This window comes from Chlorocebus sabaeus, chromosome 9, assembly GCF_047675955.1.
Source record: "Chlorocebus sabaeus isolate Y175 chromosome 9, mChlSab1.0.hap1, whole genome shotgun sequence".
Lineage (NCBI taxonomy): Eukaryota > Metazoa > Chordata > Mammalia > Primates > Cercopithecidae > Chlorocebus > Chlorocebus sabaeus.
In genome coordinates this window covers 125277990-125293452 of record NC_132912.1, presented here as the reverse complement: position 1 = coordinate 125293452, position 15463 = coordinate 125277990, and the positions used below count along the sequence as shown (strand labels likewise).

Here is a 15463-nt window from a genome sequence, read left to right as displayed (position 1 = left end):
GCCACTGGTGCTGTGTGTCTTCCTCCCCAGGGTGAAGGCCACCACAGCCAGGACCACAGCCAGGACCACAGCCAGGACCACAGCCAGGAAGACCCCAGCAGAGATGGCAGTGCTGTGATAGTTCCCCTGGGAGCTGGCTGTCTCAGTTTGTGTCAGCCACCAACACGTCTGGGAAGGATAGGAGACCACAATAATAGAGTGGGGACCAGGAGAGAGCCCGGCAGAGGAGGAGAGGAAGACAAGTAAAGGCCGTGGCCCCCTGGACGTGGTAAAGACAATCAGAACTGTTTGGTGGGAAGGGATAAAATACTTGGAGAAGGATGTGCTGAATGGGAAACTGAGGCCACACCCCAATGGGCAGCTGACTGTCAGACTAGAGAGATTTCACGTTTGTCAGCCAAGGAGAGTCAGGGAAGGTTTTCTTAGCAGGAACTGGGAACTGGGCTTCGGCAGAACAAATCTGGCCTGAGGCTCCAGATGGATGGGAGGGGAGAGAATTGGGCATTTTAGACCAGCTGGGAAATGATTACAAGAGTCCCAGGTAACAGGCCTCCAGGACGTGAGCTACTACAGCAGCTGCAGGGAACAGGAGGAAGAGGAGGGAAGTGAGTCTGTGCCCGCAGGTGCCTATCGCCCTACCCTGATGTCCTTTGCTCCTCACTGCAACCCCATTGCATGCACCATTCATGAGACTTATTCTGAATTGTATCTTTTCCTGCAAGACTTTATCTGCCTCCTGGTGCATAACATTCCTTCATTAAACATTTATCAAATGAATGAACAAGTGAGGAAAGAGTCTGGAATCAGCTGGACATAAAGACAGCCTGAATAGGAATAAAGAAGAGAGAGAGCTGTCAAAGATGCCCCATGGACAGCGCCCTGAACAAGGAGAGGGTTTGTGACAACTACTGCTGCCCTACCCATCCCCAATACTACGGCCACCACATCCATTGACCTGGCCCCAGACTGGGCCAGAAATCCTGGGCATCACTCTGCGAACATTCATTCCCTCATCCATGTCCACAACACGGCAACACAACAGCACAGCAACACAGCAACAGAACAACACAACAGCACAGCAACACAGCAGCACAGCAACAGAACAACACAACAGCACAGCAGCTCAGGCAACACAGCAGCACAGCAGCACAGCAACACAGCAACAGAACAACACAGCAGCACAGCAACACAGCAACACAGCAACAGAACAACACAGCAGCACAGCAGCTCAGGCAACACAGCAACATAGCAGCACAGCAGCACAGCAACAGAACAACACAGCAGCACAGCAGCTCAGGCAACACAGCAACACAGCAGCACAGCAGCACAGCAACAGAACAACACAGCAGCACAGCAGCTCAGGCAACACAGCAGCACAGCAGCACAGCAACACAGCAACAGAACAACACAGCAGCACAGCAACAGAACAACACAGCAGCACAGCAGCAGAGCAGCACAGCAACAGAACAACATAGCAGCACAGCAGCACAGCAGCACAGCAGGAGGGTAACACAGCAGCATAGCAGCACAGCAGGAGAGCAACACAGCAGCACAGCAGCACAGCAGGAGAGCAACACAGCAGCACAGCAGCACAGCAGGAGAGCAACACAGCAGCACAGCAGCACAGCAGGAGAGCAACACAGCAGCACAGCAGCACAGCAGGAGGGCAACACAGCAGCACAGCAGCACAGCAGGAGGGCAACACAGCAGCACAGCAGCACAGCAGGAGGGCAACACAGCAGCACAGCAGCACAGCAGGAGGGCAACACAGCAGCACAGCAGCACAGCAGGAGGGCAACACAGCAGCACAGCAGCACAGCAGCACAGCAGGAGAGCAGCACAGCAACAGCGCAGCACAGCAACACAGCAGCACACAATACAGCAACACAACAACAGAGCAACACAGCAGCACAGCAACACAGCAGCGGGTGCACTCCCTGTTCCAGAGGAGAAAAGTGACATGGCTTGTGCTGAGCAGAGCCTGCCAGTGGTCAGGACAAATCGATGCAGCTGGTATCCCCATGGCCCTGTCTAGACCCTGATGTCAACATGTCTGCTGTTATAGTTACTATCATTGTGAGGAATACTGTCATCATTAGTGTTGTTAACATGGGTGACAACAGGAGTAACAAAAACTACCATTTACCAAGCACTCAGTGACTTGCACCAGGAACAGGCTGAGGCAGTTTCACCAAAATTCTTTTATGTAACCCTCTCAACAGTGCTAAGAAGTAAGTATTGACATTTTCATTTCACAGGTGAGAAGCATGGATTCTGGGACGTCAGGTCTATGGGCCATCCAGGTCAGAACTCTCTTGACCTCGCCCTGCAATGGGTCCTCTAAGGACCATGAGCCTTGGGGAAGGCAGGAACCAGGTCTGATTCAACTCTGTATGACCAGGTGCAGCACAGTGTAGAGCTCAATTTGAGTTGGAGTATGACACCAAGAGAAACATCCCAAGTCCCCGAGAGTCAGGGGTCTGTGCCCTGGTGGGCAGTGGGGTCTGAGAGCGACCACCTACTGAGGCTCCTCTTCTAGGCGTGGGGGGGTCTGCAGCTGGATGGGACCCAGGACGACGTCCACCTTTTCCTGGTAGGAGCCCACATCCCTCTTGGACCTCATCACACAGCCTCGGTTGCAGCGGGAAGAGGGGTCATATGCCCTGCACACCACCATTTTACAACGCAGGTACACGGAGGGGAAGCGGTTCAGGAAGTGGAAGGCCCTGAACCGGAAGCGGGCAATGCGAGGAGACGGCTGGGAGTAGGATCCGTAGGTGTCATCCCTCACGCATCTGGAAGAGAACAGTAGCCCTTTAGCTCTCACCAAGGCCCAATTCTTTCTTCATGACTCAGTTATGCCAGGTGAGGAACTCCACAGCCTGTCTTCACTGCCCTTGCCTCCTGCACACCTGACTTTCCTTCTGTCAGAACGTGTGGATCAGACACTCACTGTGGGGCCTGCAGACAAATCCTGGCAGCTCTGGTACCTCACCGCCATCTTTAGGTAGCAAAGCCTGTGGGGGTTTTCCCAATAGACAAGCAGGCCCCATACTGCATAGTGGGTTGCAGCCTAATTCCACAATGACCACACACTCCATGTACCCAGGTAAGCCTGGTGAGTCAGGGAAGTAGCTGGAGTTTGGCGCCCAGGAGCGGGACCCAGAGACAGAGCAGAAAAGGAAATGACCTTCCCTTCTCTCTCCTGGTGTCAGGGCCAGGCAAGGTCTCGTTGGGCTGCACTCTGAGTACAGTGCCCTGGTCCTCCCTCTCCCAGGGCCTCTCTCTCCTGACCCTGGTCAGCCTGCCCTGAGCCCTATGCAACTGTACTTTCCACACTGGCCTGCGAACCCTCTGGTAGCCCCTACCCCAATATCAACCCCTTCCTCATTCCCTTGGGCACCTCCTCTCAGCCACTGTCAGAAGGAAAATAACCTAAGGATATGCTTACAGGAATTTTCCTAAGATATGGAAGAAGCAGCTCACACTAATCCAGTTATTATAGATTGGTGGGATTTTGAAGGGTGCAGCAAACAGAAGAGCTAGGAAAGTTGGCCCACGGGCCTAGGATGGGCATTTCTCATGGGTGGTGGGTGTGGTCTCTAGGGCAGTCTGGCTCAGCCTGGGAACCTGGCCAGGATCTGCTCCCCTCCTTCTGTCTTCTAGAGCCTCCTTCCTTCCTCCATAGGCAACCCAGATTCTCTCAAATACCAAGATTTTTTTTTTTTCCACAGTAGCTCCCTTAGTGGCAAAGGAGGAATCAAAAATAGCTGGAGGCTTGTTCAGAGGTGGGACACTGGGGAAAAAGGTCAGGGTCACTCAGAAGCCCCCGGGCAGTCATTGTATTTGCCATCAAACCCTGCCATTCAGGGCTTCAGGCAGACCAGAATGCCACAGCAAAGCCACAGCCAAGAGTCCACCTCAGAATCACTCAAGATTTTTTAAATGTAACCCAGGCCCCACCAGGCCAAATACAGAGAATATATGGGTGGGGCCTGGGCAGGGTGTGTTTGGAGCCCCGGTCATTCTAATGTACATCCAGGTGCATGATCTTGTTGATGGCCAGGGATAGCCAATAAGTCCCTGTGCTCCAGGTATAGCCAGGGTGCATCTACCCCTGCACACACATCCCCATCTTCCCAGCAAATTGCATTGTCATATATAAATGGCAGGATTTGACCAGAAAGGATCCTTTGGCAGGGAAGAGCTAAGTCGCCCACTCGTTTTCATTAATGTCAATCAATTCACACAAATTTAAATGTCACCTGATGACTCTTCGTACAAAGGGAATCTGGTTAAGCTTTCTCCCCTCCTCTCAGCCACCAAGGGGGCTGCTGTGAATTGAACAAAGTACATAGACTGTGAACAAGATGAGCCTCAACACCTGCTTACTGAACTGACCTATGTTCACACTGTGCCTGGAAAGAGGTGCTATGCTTAGCATATCAAGGGGGTGTTGAATTGAATCCACCCACCTCTAATTCCTAGCAGAACCCTTTACCCTATTGGTATAAATTCTCTTGGAAGGCAATGGCTACTAAAGTGTCCAGGTCTATATTGTAAGCCAAGAACCATGGTACACACCCATCAACAGAGACTTCAGAGGGGGCTGGAGTTGCACATCATGGTGTTGTCGTGAGTGCAGAAGAGTCAAACCCCACCTCATCCACGAGCAGTCATCCCAGGAAGCTGGGCTGGACACCCTGTGAGCAGCCCAGCCTGGATACCCTGTGGCCCCAGCCTGACATTCCTGGCCTGACCTCTGCACCTCCTGAGCTTGACTAGAACCACGGACTCCCAGAGCTTCTATTCCCAGACTGAAGGAGGACAGCAGGGCTCCTGCCATCTTCAGTGCACATTCCTGGTGCACCACCTGCCGCACACCGTCTGTGCTCAGTGCCCCATCCACTCTCTCTCATCTCATCCTCCCAACAGCCTTACGATGTGTGTGTCAGTATCCCTACCTGACAGGCGAGCAGCTGGGCCATAGAGTTGCTTTCACTGGCCCAGAATCATGCAACTGGCACATGGCAGAGCTGACATTTCAACTTGGTCTGCTGCAAATCAATGCTTTTCCCACTATACGTAGGTCTTTTTAACCATATGGCTGGAGTTCAGTCACCTGGAATCTAATCCCAGTTTACAGCTAACCTGCTGAGTGAACACTGCTGAGCTGTTCTATTCTCCAGACACCCACCTCCCCAGACATTAACTGGAGATGATACATGGTCATCCTACCTGATGAGAAATCAGGGATGTGATACAGAACACAGAGTAAAATCACCTTAAGGGTAAAAACTACAGGATGTTACTACATGTAGAAAGGGATCTAGTTAAGCTTGAAGTACTGGGAACTGCAGTCCATCAAAATTTGCATTCTTCAAGCCTTTAGGGCTACTCATGTTTGAGTTATCAAGTAAAGATTTAAGGCCATTGCATAAAGACACTCCTTACCCACTCCGGATTAGATCATAATTCAAAGACGTGAAGTCATTGGAGTATGGTGATGCCACGCAGGTGTCCACAAACAAGGTCAGTGCAGCATCAGAATGGAGGATTTCAGCCTGAACGTACAAGTCCTGGTTCAGCTTCACATAGTAAGGGTGGCTGGTCACAGGATACAAGAAAGAGGAGGAAGTATAAAAGGAAATGTTCACGTCAAAATTGCCATACTGGACTTCCTCGACCTGGATGGTGTCATTAGCAATGTACATGGTGTTGACCCAGGTGTTCTGAAGCATCCTGCAGCTGACGTGAATACGGAAGTTCTTCCTCCTCGTGATGATGCCACGTGATGATGCCACATGAGCTGCTGTGAGGAAGTTGGAATAGTCGATGGTGTCATTGTCTACCTAGGAGAGGCAGGCAAGAGAGCAGAGTCAGGCACATGTCACCTGCTAAGGGAATCCCACAGCTGATTTGGGTGTGAATGAGAGGGACATGATTCAGCAAGACTTCCACCCCTCCCAGAGCCACTCAGAGATGGCGATGGCACATGCCTGTCCTTTAGCTATGAGGCAGCAGAGGATGCCAGAGCCCACGCTCTGGTTCCAGGTCTGGGGAAGACCCACAGGAAGGGGTTCTACGTTACCCACCTGCTCTTAGCTACATTTTCTGACTCTAAACTGTCTTACAAATTTTTTTTTTTGCTTTATATTTCAGTACCAACAGTTGTCACAATAAATCATATGACTTAAACCATATGACCACAATAAACCGTATTGTCAGGCCTCTGAGCCTAAGCCAGCACATAAACATCCAGATGGCCTGAAGTAACTGAAGAATCACAAAAGAAGTGAAAATGGCCAGTTCCTGCCTTAACTGATGACATTACCTTGTGAAATTCCTTCTGGTTCAGAAGCTCCCCCACTGAGCACCTTGTGACTCCTACCCCTGCCCACCAGAGAACAACCCGCTTTGACTGTAATTTTCCACTACCTACCCAAATCCTATAAAATGGCCCCAACCCTATCTCCCTTCACTGACGCTCTTTTGGACTCAGCCCGCCTGCACCCAGGTGATTAAAAAGTTTTATTGTTCACACAAAGCCTGTTTGGTGGTCTTTTCACATGGATACGTGTGACATTTGGTGCCGTGACTCGGATTGGGAGACCTTCCTTGGGAGATCAATCCCCTGTCCTCCTGTTCTTTGTTCCATGAGAAAGATCCACCTATGACCTCTGGTCCTCAGACCGACCAGCCCAATGAACATCTCACCAATTTTAAATCAGGTAAGTGGCCACTTTTTACTCTCTTCCCCAACCTCTCTCACTGTCCCTCAGCCTCTTTCTCCTCTCAATCTTGGCGCCTTCCTTCAATCTCTGCCTTCTCTTAATTTCAGTTCCTTTCCTTTCCTGGTAGAGACAGAGAAGACACGTTTTATCCGTGAACCCAAAACTCCGGCGCCAGTCACAGACTCAGGAAGACAGTCTCCCCTTGGTGTTTAATCACTGTGGGGATGCCTGCTTGATTATTCCACGTTTCAGAGGTGTCTGATCACTGCAGGGATGCCTGCCTTGATCCTTCACCCTTAGTGGCAAGCACCGCTTTTCTGGGGGGCAAGCACCCCCAACCCCTTCTCTCGTGTCTCTATCCTTTCTTTTCTCTGGCCTTGCCTCCTTCACTATGGGCAACTTTCCACCCTCCATTCCTCCTTTTCCTCCCTTAGCCTGTGTTCTCAAGAACTTAAAACCTCTTCAACTCACACCTGACCTAAAACCTAAATGCCTTATTTTCTTCTGCAATGCCATTTAACCCCACTACAAACTCCACAGTGGTTCCAAATAGCCTGAAAATGGCACTTTTGATTTTTCCATCCTACATGATCTAGATAATTCTTGTCGTAAAATGGGCAAATGGTCTGAGGTGCCTGACGTCCAGGCATTCTTTTACACACCATCCGTCACTCCCTAGTCTCTGTTCGCAGTGCGACTCATCCCAAATCCTCCTCCTTTCCCTCCCGCCTGTCCCCTCAGTCCCAACCCCAAGGGTCGCTGAGTCTTTTCAATCTTCCTTTTCTACCTACCCATCTGACCTCTCCCCTCCTACCCAGACTGCTACTTCTCAGGTCACTCCCCACCTGACTAAATCAGGATCCAATTCTTCCTCAGCCTCCACTCCCCCACCCTATAATCCTTCTATCACCTCCCCTCCTCACACCTGGTCCGGTTTACAGTTTCGTTCAGCAACTAGCCCTCCCCCACCCGCCCAACAATTTCCTCTTAAAGAGGAAGCTAAAGGCATAGTCAAGGTTAATGCTCCTTTATCTGACCTCTCCCAAATCAGTTAGCGTTTAGGCTCTTTTTCATCAAATATAAAAACCCAGCCCAGTTCATGGCTTGTTTGGCAGCAACCCTGAGATGCTTTACAGCCCTAGACCCTGAAGGATCAGAAGGCTGTCTTATTCTCAATATGCATTTTATTACCCAATCTGATCCCGACATTAAATAAAGCTCCAAAAATTAGATTCTGGCCCTCAAACCTCACAACAGGACTTAATTAACCTCGCCTTCAAGGTGTACAATAATAGAGGCAACTAAGTAGCAACACATTTTTGAGTTACAATTCCTTGCCTCCACTGTGAGAAAAACCCCAGCCACATCTCCAGCACATAAGAACTTCAAAATGCCTAAGCCGCAGTGGTCAAACATTCCTACAGGACCTCCTCCATCAGGATCTTGCTTCAAGTGCCAGAAATCTGGCTACTGGGCCAAGGAATGCCCGCAGCCTGGGATTCCACCCAAGCTGTGTCCCATGTGTGCAGGACCCCACTGGAAATCGGACTCTCCAGCTCACCTGGCCACCACTCCCAGAGTCCCTGGAACTCTGGCCCAAGGCTGGCTGACTGACTCCTTCCCAGATCTTCTCGGCTTAGTGGCTGAAGACTGACGCTGCCCCATTGCCTCAGAAGCCTCCTGGACCATCATGGACGCTTTAGGTAACTCTCACAGTGGAGGGTAACTCCATCCCCTTCTTAATCAATATGGAGGCTACCTACTCCACATTACCTTCTTTTCAAGGGCCTGTTTCCCTTGCCTCCATATCTGTTGTGGCTATTGATGGCCAGGCTTCTAAACCTCTTAAAGCTCCCCATCTCTGATGTCAACTTGGACAACATTCTCTTATGCACTCCTTTTTAGTTATCCTCACCTGCCCAGCTCCCTTATTAGGTGGAGACATTTTAACTAAATTATCTGCTTCCCTCACTATTCCTAGGTGATAGCCACGCCCGATTGCTGCCCTCTTCCCCAGTTCAAAGCCTTCTTCGCATCCTCCCCTTGTATCTCCCCACCTTAATCCACAGGTATGGGACTCCTCTACTCCCTCCTTGGTGACTGATCATGCATCCTTACCATCCCATTAAAACCTAATCACACTTACCCAGCTCAACGCCAACATCCCATCCCACAGCACGCTTTAAAAGGATTAAAGCCCATTATCACTCGCCTATTACAGCATGGCCTTTTAAAGCCTATAAACGCTCCTTAAAATTCCCCCTTTTACCTGTCCAAAAACTGGACAATTCTTACAGGTTAGTTCAGGATCTGCGCCTTATCAGCCAAATCGTTCTGCCTGTCCACCCTGTGGTGCCCGACCCATATACTCTTTTGTCCTCAATACCTTCCTCCACAACTCACTATTGCATTCTTGATCTTAAAGATGTTTTTTTCACTATTCCCCTGCACCCCTCGTCCCAGCCTCTCTTTGCTTTTACCTGGACTGGCCCTGACGCCCATCAGTCCCAGCAGCTTAACTGGGCTGTACTGCCACAAGGCTTCAGGGACAGCCCTCATTACTTCAGTAAAGCCTTTTCTCATGATTTACTTTCTTTCCATCCATCTGCTTCTCACCGTATTAAATATTTTGACAATCTTCTACTTTATAGCCCCTCCTACAGATCTTCCCAACAGGACACCCTTCTGCTCCTCCAACATCTATTCTCAAAAGAATATCACGTATCCCCCTCCAAAGCCCAAATTTCTTCCTCATTCATTACCTATCTCGGCATAATTCTTCATAAAAACACATGTGCTCTCCCTGCTAATCGTGTCTGGCTAATCTCCAAAACCCCAACCACTTCTACAAAACAACAATTCCTTTCCTTCCTGGGCATGGTTGGATACTTCTGCCTTTAAATACCTAGTTTTACCATCCTGGCTAAACCATTATATAAACTCATAAAAGAAATGCTAGTTGACCCCATAAATCCTAAATCCTTTCCTCACTCCCCTTTCCATCCATAAAAAACAGCCCTAAAAGCTGCTCCCACATGAGCTCTCCCTAACTCATCCCAATGCTTTTCATTACACACAGCCAAAGTACAGGGCTATGCAGTCAGAATTCTTATACAAGAGCTGGGACTGTGCCCGGTAGCCTTTCTTTCCAAACAACTTGACCTTACTGTTTTAGCCTAGCCCTCATGTCTGCGTGTGGCAGCTGCCACTGCCCTAATACTTTTAGAGACCCTCAAAATTACAAACTATGCTCAACTCACTCTCTACAGTTCTCATGACCTCCAAAATCTATTTTCTTCCTCACACCTGATGCATATACTTTCTGCTCCCTGGCTCCTTCAACTATATTCACTCTTTTTTGAGTCTCCCACAATTACCATTGTTCCTGGCCTGGACTTCAATCCAGCCTCCCAAATTATTCCTGATACCACACCTGACCCCATGACTGTATCTCTCTAATCCACCTGGCATTCACGATTTCCCCATGTTTCCTCCTTTCCTGTTCCTCACCCTGATCACACTTGGTTTATTGATGACAGTTCAACCAGGCCTAATCACTACTCACCAGCAAAGGCAGGCTATGCTATAGTATCTTCCACATTTATCCTTGAGGCTACTGCTCTGCCCCCATCCACTACCTCTCAGCAAGCCGATCTCATTGCCTTAACTCAGGCCCTCACTCTTGCAAAAGGACTATACATCAATATTTATACTGACTCTAAATATGCCTTCCATATCCTGCACCACCATGCTGTTATATGGGCAGAAAGAGGTTTCCTCACTACGCAAGGGTCCTCCATCATCCATGCCTCTTTAATCAAAACTCTTCTCAAGGCTGCTTTACTTTGAAAGGAAGCTGGAGTCACTCACTGCAAGGGCTATCAAAAGGAGTCAGATCCCATTGCTCAGGGCAATGCTTATGCTGATAAGGTAGCTAAAGGAGCAGCTAGCGTTCCAACTTCTGTCTCTTATGGCCAGTTTTTCTCCTCATCACTCACTCTCACCTACTCCCCCACTGAAACTGCCACCTATCAATCTCTTCCCACACAAGGTAAATAGTTCTTGGACCAAGGAAAATATCTCCTTCCAGCCTCACAGGCCCATTCTATTCTGTTGTCGTTTCATAACCTCTTCCATGTAAGTTATAAGCTGCTAGCCTGCCTCTTAGAACCTCTCATTTCCTTTCCATCATAAAAATCTATCCTCAAAAAATCACTTCTCAGTGTTCCATCTGCTATTTTACTACTCCTTAGGAATTTCTCAGGCCCCCTCCCTTCCCTACACATCAAGCTTGGGGATTTACCCCCACCCAGAACTGGCAAATTAACTTTACTCACATGCCTGGAGTCAGGAAACTAAAATACCTCTTGGTCTGGGTAGACACTTTCACTGGATGGGTAGAGACCTTTCCTACAGGGTCTGAGAAGGCCACCATGGTCATTTCTTCCCTTCTGTCAGACATAATTTGTCAGTGTGGCCTTCCCACCTCTATACAGTCTGATAACGGACCAGCCTTTACTAGTCAAATCACCCAAGCAGTTTCTCAGGCTCTTGGTATTCAGTGGAACTTTCATACCCCTTACTGTCCTCAATCTTCAGGAAAGGTAAAATGGACTAATAGTCTTTTAAAGACACACCTTGCCAAGTTCAGCCTCCAACTTAAAAAGGACTGGACAGTACTTTTACCTCTTGCCCTTCTCAGAATTAGAGACTGTCCCCGGGATGCTACAAGGTACAGCCCATTTGAGCTCCTGTATGGATGCTCCTTTTTATTAGGCCTCAGTCTCATTCCAGACACCAGACCAACTTGAACTGCACCCCAAAAACTTGTCATCCCTACTGTCTTCTGTCTAGTCATACTCCTATTCACCATTCTCAACTACCCATAAATGCCCTGCGTTTGTTTACACTGCCGGTTTACACTTTTCCTTCAAACCATCATAACTGATATGTCCTGGTTTTATCTCAAACCACCACCCTTAAGTCTCTTTTAAAGTGGATAGATAATCTTTGCTGACAGGAAGTTCGCTCCAATACTTCCACCCTGAAGTCCTATTCTTTACTTTTATACTCAAAATCTTATTCTCGTTCCTATTCTTAAGCCACCCTCTACCTCTCCCCAGCTATCTCCACCACACTATCAATCTCACTCACTCTGTCCTAGCCATTGCTAATCCTTCTTTAACAAACAGTTGCTGGCTTTGCATTTCTCTTTCTTCCAAAATCACTGAAGCCCCGACTTACTCACTACTGAAAAAAGGGGACTCTGTATATTTTTTAATGAAAACTGTTGTTTTTACCTAAATGAATCTGGCCTGGTGTACGACAACATAAAAAAACTCAAGAATAGAGCCCAAAAACTCACCAACCAAGCAAATAATTATGCTGAATCCCCTTGGGCACTCTCTAATGGGATGTCCTGGGTCCTCCCAATTCTTGGTCCTTTAATACCTGTTTTTCTCCCTCTCTTATTCAGATCTTGTGTCTTCCGTTTCATTTCTCGATTCATACAAAACCGCATCCGGGCCATCACCAATCATTCTGTATGACAAATGCCTCCTTCTAACGACCCCACAATGTCGCCCCTGACCCCAAAACCTTCCTTCAGCTTCATCCTTCCCACTCTAGGTTCCCACGCCGCCCCTAATCCTGCTCGAAGCAGCCCTGAGAAACATCGCCCGTTATCTCTCCATACCATCCCCCAAAAAATTTTCGCTGCCCCAACACTTCAATGCTATTTTATGTTATTTTTCTTATAAATATAAGAAGACAGGAATGTCAGGCCTCTGAGCCCAAGCCTGCATGTATACATCCACATGGTCTGAAGTAACTGAAACATCACAAAAAAGTGAAGATGGCCAGTTCCTGCCTTAACTGTCAACATTACCTTGTGAAATTCCTTCTCCTGCCTCAGAAGCTCCCCCACTGAGCACCTTGTGACCCTCACCCCTGCCCGCCGGAGAACAACCCCCTTTGACTGTAATTTTCCACTACCTACTCAAATCCCATAAAATGGCCCCACCCCTATCTCCCTTCGCTGACTCTCTTTTCGGACTCAGCTCGCCTGCCCCCAGGTAATTAAAATGCTTTATTGCTCACACAAAGCTTGTTTGGTGGTCTTTTCACACACATGCACGTGACAGTATGACCTTTCTTAGTCTTTCAAAGATACACTCAGGTGCTTTCCATTGAACCCTGTACATTAACATGATCATTTGCATGGATGTCACCTTTGCCTATGGTGCCTACAATGGAGGTAAATTCTGAATCCACTCCAAACAATGAACGGGGAGTGCAGATTTATTTCTTGGTCAGAAGAAGCAGTTTTAATTTTAGATTAAGATTCATCATCACAGGCCAGCCTGGTGGAGCTGTGGGAAGCTCCAGCCATGGATGGCACAGCCCTACCTCTGTGTCCTAGACACGCAGCTCATGGCCATATGGTCCTGGGCAAGTGGCTTACCTTCTGCAAGCCTCCGTTGCCTCATAATTAAGTGGGAATAAAGTTGTCCTGAGAATTTTAAAAGTTATATAGTACACTTAGTTCAGTGTCTGATACCTGTATGAGCTATTAATAACACTATATCAACTCTCAGGCTCAGGACCAGGGGCACTGGGGGTTTCAAAGAGGAACAAAACATTGGCCCTGCCCCTGAGGCACTCAGTGTGATAGGAAATATGGTTATTTAAAGAAATAGAGGGCCGGGCGCGGTGGCTCACGCCTGTAATCCCAGCACTTTGGGAGGCCGAGACGGGCGGATCACGAGGTCAGAAGATCAAGACCATCCTGGCTAACACGGTGAAACCCCGTCTCTACTAAAAAATAGAAAAACTAGCCGGGAGAGGTGGTGAGCGTCTGTAGTCCCAGCTACTCGGGAGGCTGAGGCAGGAGAATGACGTGAACCCGGGAGGTGGAGCTTGCAGTGAGCTGAGATCCGGCCACTGCACTCCAGCCTGGGCCACAGAGCAAGACTCCGTCTCAAAAAAAAAAAAAAAAAAAAAAAAAAAGAAATAGAGGAGGCCAGGAGCAGTGATTCATGCCCATAATCCCAGCATTTGGGAGACCAAGGCAGGAGGATCACTTGAGCTCAGGAGTTCGAGACCAGCCTGGACACATAGCAAGATCCCACCTCTACAAAAAAAATTTTTTTAATTAGCCGGGTGTGGTGGTGCATGCCTGTAGTCCCAGCTACTCTGAAGGCTGAGGCTGGAAGATCGCTTAAGCCCAGGAGTTCAGGTCTGCTGTGAGCTACGATGCAACCATGCCTGGGCATCCAGCCTGGGCAACAGAATGAGAACCTGTCATTAAAAAATAAAAATAAAAATAAATAAATAAGTGGAGGAATAAGAATGTGGAATGTGCTGTGCATAATCAGCCAAGTTAGAAGAAACAGGGCTGAGAGAATTGTCTGGCTGCTCCAAATGGGTGTGAATGGGTGTGAACAGGTGTGAACAGGTGTGAAGGGCTCTCAGCAGGGCTGCTCAGGTGGCAGTCTCCAGGCTACACACTTGGCACAGGAACAATGGTCACCTTCAGTGAACTGACTTCCACTGACCAAACTCACGACAAGCCAGAACCCAACACGATTAAGGCCGAGCCTTCACTGGGGGAGTATGACAAGGACTAATCACAGCATCTGCCACTTGTAGGGTGACTAACTGTCCTCGTTTGCCTGGGAGTGAGGGGTTTCCTGGAATGTGGGACTTTCTATGCTAAAATCTGCAGAGTCCCAGGCCAATCACAGAAATCTGTCGTAGAGGCTGTTGAAAACTTCAGTATAACCATAGCTGCGGTCACCTTCAAGCCTATAGAGAAGGGACACACCATTTTGGCTTCACTTTCACCCATAATTGGATGCAGGGGGCCATCTTAGATGGTGATAGCTCAACAAATGGCAGCTGCAGAGGCCAACTGACTGTGGAACTAATGAAGCTGAAGCTTTCAGGCCCCTCTTCCCTGCCTGGTGCAATGTGCGGGCCTCGTCCGAGGCCTAGCAATGTGTTTGCACAGCCATACGTTGTCACAAAGTTTATAAAAGTTCATAGATATTGCACTCTTTGACTTAATGAGGCCCCTGCCCCTCTCAACACCTGCCCCTCACCCCCGACCCTAACTGTATAAGCTTCGGGCCCTGCGAAATCTGGAGCTGCTCCAGAAGCTGCTGTTGTTATTGCTGATGGAAAAAAACCAAAAGGTTTTTATCTTCCTTTATTCCAATTATGTCCTGATTATGCCAAAATCATAATTTCTGCATCCCCAGAATTCAAGAAGCACAGCACATACCACTATAAGAAAGCTTGTGCACTGGGAAATGGAATGGGAAGCCCCAGGCTTACCTGCTTGAAGGTGCCGCAGCCTGAGTAGGGAATTGTGAATATCACCAGGTTCGGTGTTATCTGGGGCCGACACTCGTAGTACCCGTTCCAGGTGGAAATGACAAGGTCACTGGCAGAAAAGCCCAAGGATTGGAGGTAGCTCCTGCTCACGCTGGCTTGCATGTGATTTGGCAGACAGAGCAGGTCTGATAGACAAGGACAGATAAGGCACTCAGTCACTGCCCCGGACTCCACAAGTCCTACGGAGTCAGATGCCCTTTCCACTTAAAAAGTGCACAGACCAGGGTGGCTGACAGGGAGGGTGGGCACTTAGGGTGTGGGCACAGACTTCACTGCAATCCCCCAAGGACCCTAGGGTCAAGTCAGCCCCATTCTTATGAAAGCCCAGGGAG

The 15463-nt window shown here is 48.8% G+C and overlaps 1 protein-coding gene across 1 annotated transcript in view; it reads right to left on the bottom strand.

The window, feature by feature from the left end:
* Positions 1-2231: 2231 nt before the first annotated feature.
* DMBT1 (deleted in malignant brain tumors 1) overlaps positions 2232-15463 on the bottom strand; it is an 85351-nt gene continuing 72119 nt past the window's right edge. The window contains exons 37-39 of the mRNA XM_073019534.1: positions 15072-15256; positions 5455-5852; positions 2232-2795 (exon numbers count right to left, since the gene is read on the bottom strand). Coding sequence (XP_072875635.1) covers positions 2519-2795; positions 5455-5852; positions 15072-15256 — 860 coding nt within the window. The 3' untranslated portion in view covers positions 2232-2518. The remainder of the gene's footprint in view (positions 2796-5454; positions 5853-15071; positions 15257-15463) is intronic.